The following is a 12,732-nucleotide window of genomic DNA, read 5'->3' as shown; positions in this document are numbered from 1 at the left end:
GCACTTGCCCTTTAGTTTGACTGTATTTTCAGCCCTGACTTCTGCCAGTGGCTCCTGTCTTGGTGTGTTGGTGTCTGGAGATGCCAACAGGGACGTGCTGCTTGTAGGACACAGCACCACAAAAGCTCTGGCTGGACCAGCCCACCAGTGACTGTGGCACTCCTCTGGAACCCTCCATGAAGGAAGAGACCCCAAACTGTGGCTTGAAGGGTGTTTAACAAACTGGGAATGATCACCTCCTGATGGATGTATGGGATTGAATGAAGTCATGCTGTGCTTGGCTTGCCAAGTTTTTAACACGTGACGTTGAAAGGGTTATTTGTCAAGGAAGGAAGGTTTCCAGGGGAATTGATAACGAAGGATGTAGCAGGTTTTTGGAAAGAAAACAACTTTTGCTATGAAAACAGCAACCCTGAAACTTTTTTGAGGAGATAAAATGCTTTCTAAAAATGGGCCACAGCTCCCTGCTGTTTCAACAAAAGCTTACCTTATGCCTGTGGTGGCTGTCACTCTGCTTTACACAACACTGTGCAGCTAAAGGAAACACCTGTGGCAGAAAATGGGAGCTGGACCATGCCTAAGTCAAAATTTCAGTGCTTTCTGCCTTTCTGGGCTTCTCAGGTTCTCCACTGACCTTGTCCCCAAGAATGGTGCTGTTCTTGTCCCCACACTCTCCATTGTCACAAAGGTCTGGAAGTGACTGCACACCAGGTCTCTGCTCACCAGACCCCACAAGCACTGCTGAGTTCCTGTTCCCACACAGATTCCCAAAGCAAACGTTACAGCTATAATCTAAAAGAGCAAAAATGTTTGGAAAACAGCAGATGCAATGGGAAAATGACACTTCCTACATGTGATAATTGTGCAACCTTAACTCTGCCCTTGGAGTATGTCTGCATCTTGCTGTATTGTTCAGGAACTTGTGTGGTGATGAAAAAAGTCAGTGGAAGTCTGTCTGGAAATTAAAGTGGTTGGTGGAGGTGACAGCAAGGGTTAAATTACCTGGGTGGGCATGGGGGGGCTGGGTAGAGTAAATGGATTACAGGAAGCTCTTAAATATGGGAGGTGACTCTGCCAGCATGATTTGACTGTTAAAATGGGCATTGCTGGAGGGAAAATCCTCTGTAGCTTGTGAGTCCAGATTCCTAAAGCTTTAATGCACAGGACATGGTTATGTTGCCTGCTGCCATGTAGGTGCCTATCCTGCTTTAAGCCACTTACTTACATTGGTTTGCTTTCAAGCAATAATTTTATTTTTTCCCCTTGTACTCAGCCATGGATTAACCCTGCTCAGGCTGTCTCCACGCTCTCCCTGCAGTCCCACTCACCACTCTCTCAGGTACAGCCCTGTGCTGCCCACGTCCCTCCTGTCTGCCCTGCGCCTTGCCTGGGGATGAAATTTGCTGTTCACCGATGGGAGATGTTTGCCTGGCTTAGTCACCACTGAGAAGGTGGGAAAGCACAGTGAAAAGCACAGTGGAAGAGCACGGTGAAAGAATGCCTGCACTGCAAGCCATGTGTGGCTGTACCACCTTTTTAGCCTTCACTCATCGCCCCTTGCGCCATCATTGCTCAGCTGCTCACGGCCCCCGTCCCCTCTGGCTGCCGCAGAGGAAGCAGCCCCATGTGCGAGGGGCTCAGCAAAGGCACTGACAGCTCATGCCTGGCATGTCACCATCCCAGCCCGCCCTGCCAGCGCTTCCACAGGCCCCCGGGGGGCCTGGGGAATCTCAGGGCAGGACTGCTGCTTTTCGGGAAACGCCACTTTAGGAGAATGCCACTTTTTAGGAAAGCCACGTTTTGCCACCTCAGGAGTTTTGCAGAAGCACAGCTCGTGCTTGGTGGAGTCGATAGATCACTGAGGGACTGATGGGAACATTTCTGGAAGCAGCACTACAGCAGCGCTGTCGAAACACCTTGGCCTCTGGGCGGGCCGCTGCCCTGACCCCGATCCTGAAGCCAGCTCACGGAGGCGGCAGCCGAGGCATCCGTGAGGGCACCGCGAGCTCGTCCCTGAGGTCAGGGCACGCCGCAGGAGTTATCTCCCTCTGCCCAGCCGCTCCGGCACTCCCAGCGCAGCCACCGGCCGGGCGAGCCGGCTCTGGCCGCCCTTGCCCTGACGGAGCGGGCCTGCCGTCCCCCGTGCGCCGCCGTCCCGCCCGCGGCGGCCCCGCTCCCCGGGGGACAGGCGGGCGACGAACCCTCCGAGGGGGCAGGGACGGGAAGGGGCCACCCGCGGGCTGCGCGGAGCCCGAGCCCTCCCGGCGCGGAGGGGCCGCGGCGCAGGAGGGGCGGACCCGCGGGGGCTCCGTGAGGCGGGGGTGGGACTCGGCGGGGCGGCGCAGGGGGCGCTCCCGGGGCGCTCCCGGCTCCCCCCGCTCCCTCCCCGGCAGGGCCGGCGGCGGGGCCGCCCCCATTGGCCGCGGCGCGGCAGCAGCTCCGCCCGCCGGAGCGGCGCGGCGCGGGGAGGGAGAGAGGGAGGAGGAGGAGGAGGAGGGAGGGCGCCGGGCTGCGCTGCGCTGCTAGTCCGGAGCGGAGCCTGGCAGCGGCAGGATCGGCGGCGCGGGGTGCGCAGCAGCCGGAGCCTGCTGGACGGAGGCAGCCCCGTCCCCCCGCCCTCCCTCCCCTCGCCTCTTTCTTTGTGCGCAGGGCAGGGGCGGCCCCGATCCATGGTCATGGGCGACAAGAAGAGCCCGACCAGGTGAGCGGGGGCGCGGGGGCGGGCGGGGAGAGGCGGTAAGATGGAGGGAGCGCGGCGCGGCCGCCTCTGCCCCGGCCCCGGCCGAGGGGATGGCGGCGGGTAGGCCCTGGCTGGCAGCCGCCGGCGTGTGCTTGGCCCCGGCGGGGGGAGGCGGCGAGGGGCGCCTAAGATGGAGGGAGCGAACGGGGAGGGGGCGGCGAGCCCGCGCCGCCCCGCCAGGTACGTGGGGGGCCGGGGCGGAGGGGGGGCCGCGGGCGGGGAGAGAGTGAGGGAGGCTCCTAAGATGGAGGGAGCGTGGAAGGGCAGCAGGAGGAGGAGTGCCGGTGTCTCCCAGCCTGCCGCCGGTGCCAGGGCTGGTGCGGTGCGAGCGCAGCCATGGCGGCTCCGCTCGCTCGCACTCCCCGCTCCGCGCACTCGCCGCTCCCAGACAAAGGGAGGTTTAACAAGGTGGAGGAGGGAACGCGCCTCCCAGCCCGCAAACTCGCCCACCCACCCTCCCACCCTCCCGCCGCGGGCGGGGGGACGCGGGCGGCCCGGCCCGGCGGGTTCGGCCCGGCGGGGCCGGGGCGGAGCTCGGCGCCCCCCGCACCTCTCCGGGCCCGGCCCCGGCCCCGGTCGGGGTTTGTCGGCTGCTCCCGGCCCCGCGGGAGAGCGGCGGTGCGAGCAGGCGCTGGGTTTCGGGGCTCTGTAACATGGTTTCTCATGTGTGTGTTTTCTTTCTCTCCTCCTCCTCTCTCTCTCCTCCTCCTGCCGCCTCTCTCCTCCTCCCCAAACACACACGTACACACACACGCTTCCCTTCTCCCTCCCCCTCCTCAAGGCCGAAAAGGCAAGCCAAACCTGCAGCCGACGAAGGCTTTTGGGATTGTAGCGTGTGCACCTTCAGGAACAGCGCCGAAGCCTTCAAATGCAGCATCTGCGATGTCAGGAAAGGCACCTCCACAAGGTACGTCCGCGCCTTTGAACGCGGCTCGTGCTCCGCGCTGGGCTGCGCCGACTTGTTGATTTTTTTCTCTGTTGCCTGGATATCGGCTGGATGCATCCCCTCTCTCCCCCGATACGGTCCCTTCTGTCCCTGTTCAAAAGCTTGCGGATTTTAAAAATTCTCTTTCAAGCGTTTAATTGGAACTGGAAGACATGTTTCATGGATGTGGCAGTAACCTGAATCTTTTTGTTCTGTGCTTTTTGTTTTTTTTGTGGTTGTTGTTGCTGGTGTACAGAGATCCTTTTGGAGATGCACAGCCAGCCAGAAATGCTCTGACTCGGTTTGGGTCAGATGGCTTTTTGTGGTTTGGGTGGAGGTTTACCTGTGTCTCTAAAGGAGTGGAAATGATTTAGGATTAGGGAGCGAGAAAGGAAATGGCTGAAATTAAAGATGCCGTGAGAACAACTCTCTCCCTGAGATGTTGATCTCTCGGTGACTGTTGTCATCGGAAAGGAATTGGCTTTGTGCTCAGTGTGGGAATGGTGCGGGTTTTTGAAAGCTTTAGCTGTCAGGTCTCTCTGATTGCCTTGCTCTGAGAAACTGTGGAGGTCTTTGTGAGGTGGTGAGTCTGACATGCAGTAGTTAATTTAATCTCAAGAAAACCCCCAAACTTGCTATTTCTCAGTTAGAGGGTTCGGAAAGTTTGTCCTGGCAGTATCAGTTGTCGCTAAAGCAGGCATCTGGTGCTGTGCTTTTCCTTTCTTTTTGTGATTTGTTCTACCATGTTGGTTTCTGATTTTGTTCATATTGTACCTTCCAAATTTGAGTTCCCATTGCAGTTCTCTGCCAAAGAAATAGTCTGTGAGGTTTCCATTGTGAGAGGCGTCGTTTTCCTTGAGTGCAGCTGTGTATTGAGGTGCTCTCATCAGCAGGCTGTTTGCATGACTTGGCTGTCTTGGCTTGATTGACAAAGGAGGTGAAAGCGTGTTGGATCGTTATTGTTCGCTCTGTGCTTTGGACAATGTGAAGTGCCTACATTTTTAATGGGGAGCATGTTTTCGGGCCATTGAAACTCTCCCAGTTACAGTAACAGAGCACTGAAGTGCTTCACTCTGCTTTTTGTGATGCACATCAGCTACAAGTATCTGTGCTTTTTTATAAAATGCACGGAGGTGTTGAACTTAAACCACTAAATAGCGTGGTTAGAGCATTGAATTAGGGGAGCTTTGGGACAGCAGTGTTCTGTGCGCACCTGGAGCTAATTCTTGACTCGTTCAGTGTTATTTAGTCGTGCGGCTGAACCTTCCCAGCACGTTTGATTCGTGTGGGTTTCTGCTCCTTGGCTTCTCGGTAGGCTCAGGTGGAATGTGTTGCTCTTGGACTTGCCTGGTCCTGAGCTGCTCCTCAGGAGCGTGGCCATGCTGTCCCCTCACGCTCCCAGTGCCACCCCAGTGCCTGGGTGTCAGTGGGAGCAGAGCCCTGATGAAATGTGGGAGCCCAGATGGGATCTATCCTGTATCAGACACTGTTATTTTCATTGGCCACCATGCTGCTGTTCATTTGGAGAGCAGCAGCCTGCTCTCACAAGCCTTTGCATTTTTATTTTTCTAAGAGATAATTTTCAAACTGTTTGTTGCAGTAGTAGGATGGTTTGTCTTTTAAAAGGCCATTAAGAGCAATAGCAGTCGATGATTTCAGGTTAAGAGCTGTAGCCTTACTTGCAGATGTGATCCTCGGGTCTAGAACATTGTAATTCTGTTTAGCTTTTAATGGACCCTTATGAATGGCTTCTAATTTTAATTCATTTAATTCATCAGCTTTCTATTCATTTTTGCTGCTTTTAAAATGGCTTTTGTTTGTAGAATTTGAGAAAGTATTTAAAATATTCAATGGCCCATCATGTCTTCTTGCATATTTGTATAATTTATGAATAAATATAACAGAAAGCAGGAGTGATTGAGTGTTGTGAGAGAGCATTGTGTACTGGGAAGTTCTGGGAGGTCAGAGCTATTTGTGGTGTTACTTTGAATTTTATAGTATGTGACGTACGAGTCAGTGCTTGGAAATTATTCAGAATTTTTAAAATAAATGACTGATGTAAAGATACTTAATGAGTTATGATTGATAATTTATTACTTGAAATATAAGGTGTCTGATGAGCTTGACTTTTAAGTTGCAATTTGACAAGTTGATGACACTTTTCCACAGTTAAAACTGCCTTGCTTCATTGTGACTTACTTCAATAACACTTACGGAAATTTATCAAACTCACTTTAAAATAAAAAAACTCAACCAAGTAGTGAAAGACATGGTGAGGCAACTGTTTTTCATCAAATTATTGTGTGCAATCACAGCATGCCCAGGGATTTTTTTAAGATCGGGTATGACCTACTTCCCTCCCTCCCTCTGCTGTGAAGCCAGTTATTTGTTGTGGAATTTACTTTGGCTGATAAATATTCTCTTATTTAAGAACTGGTGAGGCCCTGAGCTAATTCTCACCGTGTGTATATTTTTTCAGACTCAATATAATCTGTTGGCGTGTGGGAGGGGTGGTTGGCAGCAGTTAGAAGTTTTATCTTCTCAGATCCAACTATCTCCTTTCCCTAGGATCTCGTAAAAGGAGCTTCAAACAACAGTGAGTTTTAGAGGTGACCTGCAAAGTTAAAATCGTTGTAGAGGCTAAACAGTTAAATTGCACTCGACTGTTTTTTCAAGGAGCTGTTTATAAATATTTCAGGTGCACTTTTAAATAAAAATTAGGTCAAATCCATCTCTGAAGAATTGTTGTGCAAAGATTATACTAAACCTGTAGCACTTGAATACTGGATTTGTTACAGTATGTCACTAACTTCCTTTTCTCACCTGGATTCTTGCTATTTTACGGTTAAACTTTTATTACTTTCTATTTAAGCAAGTATGATGAGTTTTTTTACTGTTTCCCTTCTGTGAGGATGATGGCAAAGACACCAGCTCTGTTCAGCACAGAGCTCAGCTGGGTGAGATGATGATTTAGCTGGCTGCAGAGTGAGCAGTGGGGAGCTGTTTGCTGGGGCTTGCAGTGCCTTATTCCTTTCCTGGAGATTTTTATTGGTGTCACAGCACAGGGAACTGCTGCTCGTCACCACTTTCACTTGTGTCCTGTGGCTCTTCTGGTGGTTTGCTCTGGTGTAAAACACCAGCCCCTGCACTCAGGAGAAGACTGGAACTGCCAGGAAGTTTGCTCCACAGATGCAGGTTCCTTTCCAATATCCATTACTCCTTCAAACACGGAAGGAAAGTTTACTTTGGATTTCATAAGAATGTGAGGGCAGGATCTGTCCTCGTATTTCCTGTGAGTTCCTATTTGGGGGTAGGTGATGGCTGTCTATTTCTGTTTGTTTTTCTTAGTGGCATTCTTGCTCCTCTTCTCCTTTGGTTCTCTGATAGTTTACATATATTGTGTTCCTGTACACCTCTTGTAGCTTCGTCTCTCCTCCCAGGCAGGGCTGTGTTTCTACATGGGATTGTTTTCAGACTTCATTGTGAAGTGAATATTTGCTCCCCTCCTTATGATTTCAGGGAAACTGGTTTTTGAAACTTTCTTTTTGGATGAATAGGCAAGTAGCGTGATGTGGTGGAGCTTCTCTGATGTTAATTGTTCTCTAAATTTGGGATGAATGCTTTTCTTTTCCAAACTCCACATTCCCTTATCATGAATGTGCCTTGAGTACAGAGAAATGCGCTTAAAGTCAGTGGAAAATGTGGAAGCAACAAATGGATGTCTGATATGCAAATTAACAAAACAATGGGAGCTTTTACTACAAAATTGAGTTGAAATGTGTGTGTCCTCTGCAAGTATAAATTGAGCAAGCATTTCTGTTTTATTTGTTGCTAATACCTGTATACTTGAAGTGCAAGGTTTGGAGTTTGCATCAAGTGATATGAATGTACACTTCATTGTGGAGTGCCCAAGGACTGATGACAGTAGTGCTTCACCTTCTTGCCATCCTTATTTTTGAGGGGAGGCTGAGCTAAAACTGTTTATATTTATAGATGGAATTCTCTTGTATGGAACAGATGTGTCAGATACTGGCCTTTGTTTCCCTTTAGTTCTGCAGAAAATTTTCATGTTTGCAGGATCTGCACCTTGAAGGATGCAAACTACTGTCCATGCCACCATGGAAAAGCATTCTCTTCTGCATCCAAGCTGGGCTGACTAGAATAGGCACCAGATAGTCCTGCTATTCCTGGAATGAGGAATCAGGCTTATGATCCTGACCTTCATACAAATAATATGTGCCCTGCTTATTTGCCATGTGTTTGCAGGACTGTTCTGAAAACTCTTGCAGTGATGTGTGGCTGTGGTGTAGGTTGGAAGCCAAGTGGTTTAATTTGGTTCTCTCAAGTTAGTTAGCTTTCATTTGCATAAAGGTGGGTTTTATTTAGCATCATAGCTGGCCTTAAGATGGCCTAATTTCTATAAAAATGGAATATGTAACTTGTCTAAAAAAAGCTGTTGTGGCAGCAGTGTTGGTGCTTTTACTCTGGAATATTTGTTTTACTATTTGGCTGTTTAAATCTGTTGTTAAATCATCCCTGTTTTTCCTGTTGATTGCTGAATTTAAATGGCTGTTGGATTAGCAGGAGTGAGGCATTGGCCGTACCAGCCTGGAGTTGTGGCAGTGTTCCACTGGAGCATCCACATCCTGAGGATGTGTCCCCTCAGGGACTGCTGTTGGGGTAGGGGAGGGTGCAGTGTAACTCTGCCTGGGTACTGCTGAGTCAGTGAATGCACAGTACCTATTTGCAAAATGCTTGCCCACGTGCCAGGAGTTCTCGAGATCCTTTTTGTCTCATCCCTTATTCACCAGCACTGCCTAAAAGTGAGTGATTGTTACTTAGTGGGTTTGGGGAGTGCTGCTGCTAGGTCTGGCAAACCGACCAGGGCAGAGGAGCCAAGGGCAGGAGCAAACACCATCTGACAAGCAGACAATGCTGACGGTTCACAGCAAACCCTGAATTCTGGGGCTGTGGTTTGACAGCACACCAAGTTTGAATCTGTGACTTGTATTGCGGAACCACATGTGTCTCAGCCACATGGCTTGGAGTATTGATCCATTATGAACTGACTTCTGGTACAGATTCATGCCACACTTATTTTTTAAACTAGCTTGGAGTTAGTCTGTGAGTCTTCAGCTGAGCAGATGAAGCTGTTCAGCTTCAGATCAGCTATTATCTGTCAGCCTGGTGCAAGCATAACCCTGGCATAAGATCTGTGTCTTGTACTTTGGCTGTTTGAAAGAAGTGAGAGTTGTGTCCTGATTTGCTCTTTGCGGTGTTTGGCTCTGATTAATGATCTCATTACCATCACCCCAGGATTTCTCTTAGATCTCAGCACCTCTGGGAAATCATTCTCAGCAGGGAGAATCCTCAGTGTTGACGTGCAGCACCAAGGCAATACCCCTTTGCTATGGTTGTCAGATTTGGGTACCTGAGAAGCTGTGGGTGGCAAATTCAATAGGGAGTATGGTGGTTCCTGTGACTCACTTTGCTTCTATCATATTTTTTCTGAATGTCCTACTAAGTAACAATAGCTATACCTGGTTGTTTTCATTCTTTTATTAGGATAAAAAAATCTTTTGGTTAAAAGAAATAATAAAATCTTCAGCATGAAAAAGGGGCGTTGATAATATTTATGTAGAGTATGTTCAGGTTAATTGTGGGTGGTAGGGTTTAATCTCTGATTTCTTGTGGAGACTCTCTGAAGATCTAATGGATAAACTGCGACACTGAGCGTGTTAATACATCACTGATAATATGCAGTGTGGATATTATTCATTTTTCCCTTCCTCCATAGGCTGCTTTTCTGGGAGATGGGAATCTAAATCAAAGTGTGTATGTGTGTGTAGGAGGAGAGGGCATGCAGCTCTCTTTTATTGCTGTGAACAGACGTGGAGTCCACTGGGATGCTGACCCCTGGCTCCCAACAGGTCCTTGTGGGGAACTGGTAGGCAGAGGAATGCAGAGCAACTTTCTCTGCATGCCTTTCTTAATTGCCCTGATTGTTTCATGTTCCCTTCAGCTGCTGCTGCCTTTGCAGCGCTGGTGGGTGTGTTTGCACCCTGATGTGGGGTTTGTCTGGTAAGAGGAATTGGTTGAACTGGAAATAGGACAGTGTGCAGTGTTGCCCAGAGTGATAGTTGAGAGGAGGGAAGTGGTGGATGCAAAGTGTGGTTCCCTGTAGCCATCCTCTGCTCCTGTGGCATCCTGGCTGAGTGTCCTCTGCTCAACATTGGTGTTCCCCAGCAGCATGCAGCACTCTGGGACTCTATTTTGGCTGAATTTTTAGGTCCCTGAAGAAAATGCATGAGACCCAAGACCCTCATGAGGAGTGAGAGGAGTCAAGAAGTGTGCTGTGGGCTGGATGGGTTGTTTTGGCTGGCTCTACCTGGCTTTTGAGCTGTAACTTGGGCACCCCTGCCATAACTCCAGGCGAGTTCACTGCTGATCTTGAATTGAGTGTCACTCCTACTCCAGCTGCTTTGCATTATTGGTAGGCTTACTGTTCCTTGCTGTGGCACTGCTCCTTTTCTTCCTGCTGCACTGTTCTTGAACAGACAGGTCCTTCCAGGGTCCCTTGGTGAGGGACACAGAAGTTCACAGCACTTCTGGGGAGTCCTGCTGTCTGCAGGAATATGGCAGCAGAGTGAGACACACAGCTCCTGTGTCAGGCAAAGCATGTGCTCTGCTTGTCCTTTATTTCATGTGCATCTCTCCTTGTCTGGGGAATTCTTCTTTGGAGGAAACCCACTGACCTATTTTGTGGGATTTCAGGTGGTTCTGTAGGTTAGTGGGTTCCAGTCCTGCAATGTAGGTCACTCGCAAGGTGTGCTGGAGTTTTGTAATGCATAGCTCTGACCTGAAACAGGATTCATACAAACTCTCTGTGGCTGTCTTGCAGCTGTACTTTGTCTCTTTGCACTGGGCTATTTCTTCACAAGATAAAAGGAGAAATTTGGCCATTTCCAGAGGGAAGGGGTCTTACAGGAGGGTTTATGAGTGTTTATTTAAAGTTGTTTCAGACAGGTAAGGGCAAATTTCCCTTACTGCCACTTTAAAAAGACAAGGAACACTGAGTAGCCCATCCATGCTACCCTAAGCAGATGTCCAGGATTACAGGATACACCAGAAATAATGTGGAAATGCCTCCATTACGTTTATGTAAGTTCCTTTTACAGCTGACATATGCTAAATACATTGATTGTCTCTTTGTGCAGACAGATTTCCTTTACATCAAGCAGAGCTCCTTTTTGCACTTTTTTCTTGCATCTGGAGGTACAACCAGATCCTTAACATTGCTCTTCCCATAAACCAGCTATTAATTAGGAGCATGTTCTTTGTAGCAGAGTGCTAATTGGTACACCAGCAAAATCACTGCCTGTTAAACATGGGTAAGATAGTAATTCTGACTGGCTCAAATATAAATGAGAGAGAACAGCATCGCTTCTCTCGGCTGGCCCACTGGGTTTTGTTTGACTGTTCACTAACTCATTGTATTCCAAATCATGTGAATCTCAAGTTCTCCTACAATTAGTTGCTTAAAACTGGGTGTTGCTTTGATAATATTTTATTCCTGAAGTTCTCTCTGTGTTTCTGAAAGTTCAAAGTACACCCACAGCCAACCTTCTGTTAAATAATACTGGAAATACACAAGGAAAAGGGTTTGTAGGGATCTAAAATATGGATCATGGAAACAGGCGACCCGATTTGAACTGAATGTGGTCTTTTATAAGATGCTTGCCTGGGATTGTGGAGCACACCCTTGTGCCACAGGGATCAAGGTACTGAAAATTTGGAGAGGGAATTTTTGCTAGGGTGTGAAGGGACAGGACAAGGGGAATGGCTTCAAACTGGACAGAGGGCAGAGTTAGATTAGGTTAGGAAGAAATTCTGCATGGTGAGGGTGGTGAGGCCCTGGCACAGGTTGCCCAGAGAGGCTGTGGCTGCCCCATCCCTGGAACTGTTCCAGACCAGGTTGGACAGGGCTTGGAGCACCCTGGGATAGTGGAAAGTGTCCCTGCCCATGGCAGAGTGGTTGGAACAACGTGATCTTTAGAATCCCTTCAAACTCAAGCCCTTCTATAATTCTCTGTTCAGAAGTTCCAAAAACTTCAGTTTTAGGATCTTACCAGATTGGTTGTCTTTAAATAAAATGGAAGCAAAACAAGTCAGTTTTGGATTTTGTTTAGGGCTAAACAAGGAATAAATGTTTAGACATGTTTTCTCGAGCAGATTGTTTATGGGGATTTCAGAGTTATAATGAATTGTTTGTAACATGCAGAGGTGCTAAGTGAGACGAAATATCTTGCCTGAGATAAAGCTGTCTTCTTCAGATTTATATTTTTGAGTAGACAGAAGTGAGACTGATCATAATCTAAAATATTTTATCTGAACTAAATTATTTTTGTGCATGTGGAACTGTGTCTGGGTAATTCATGTGCAGCTGCACGTGGTTGATTTGGGGAGGTGGACAGAAGATGCAGAACTGCTGGGATTTGGTGGCTTCAGTGGTGTAAAGTTGATCAGAAAACTGCCCCAATGAGTAGAGAGTGTGGGTTACTCCTTGCACCCCAGTCTCATATGTGCAGTGTTTTATAAATTACAGGGATATTTATTAATGGGATATAATTGCTGTCTTTTTTGGGTTTTTTTTAGGGGGTGGTTTTTTTTGTTTGTTTGTTTGGTTTTTTGTTATCTATGTAGTAAATAAATACATGGAAGGATTTATATTTTTTCACTTTTGTTTGCAGATGACAGTGGGGCTTGTATGATGTTAATGTGATTTCAGCCTGTGTGAGAGATGCTGGAATTCACCCTTTAGCAAGTCAGCTAGCTAAATATCCTCAGGATGCCATTTTTAATCTGTATGGTTATATTCACTGTCTGTGTTATAATTTGATCAAGAAATTTATGCCTATGGTACATGTTTCATTCCTTTGTTTAATTAAAAAGAAAAAAGATCTAGTTTAGCAGAAGGATGTAAATCTTACTTGTCCTGGCTGGACAAAGCATGCTGATCTGTTCAGATTGCTGGAAATATGTGTCTCTGCTGAAATATTTGGCTCTC

At 48.2% G+C, this 12,732-nt stretch overlaps 1 protein-coding gene across 2 annotated transcripts in view; it reads left to right on the top strand.

Annotated features, from left to right (window-relative positions):
- The first annotated feature begins 2,467 nt into the window (after positions 1 to 2,467).
- The window catches only part of RYBP (RING1 and YY1 binding protein), a 37,633-nt gene continuing 27,368 nt past the window's right edge, over positions 2,468 to 12,732 (top strand). The window contains exons 1-2 of one of the 2 annotated variants that reach the window (XM_030956529.1): positions 2,468 to 2,701; positions 3,522 to 3,647. In XM_030956529.1, the coding sequence (XP_030812389.1) occupies positions 2,670 to 2,701; positions 3,522 to 3,647 (158 nt within the window). In that variant the 5' untranslated portion in view covers positions 2,468 to 2,669. Of the gene's footprint in view, positions 2,702 to 3,351; positions 3,648 to 12,732 lie in introns of those variants that run through there. The other variant, XM_030956528.1, reaches the window with a different exon arrangement.

The sequence above is a fragment of the Camarhynchus parvulus genome, chromosome 12 (assembly GCF_901933205.1).
Source record: "Camarhynchus parvulus chromosome 12, STF_HiC, whole genome shotgun sequence".
Lineage (NCBI taxonomy): Eukaryota > Metazoa > Chordata > Aves > Passeriformes > Thraupidae > Camarhynchus > Camarhynchus parvulus.
Note: the sequence above shows the minus strand (reverse complement) of the source record. Positions and strands in the feature narration are given on the sequence as shown.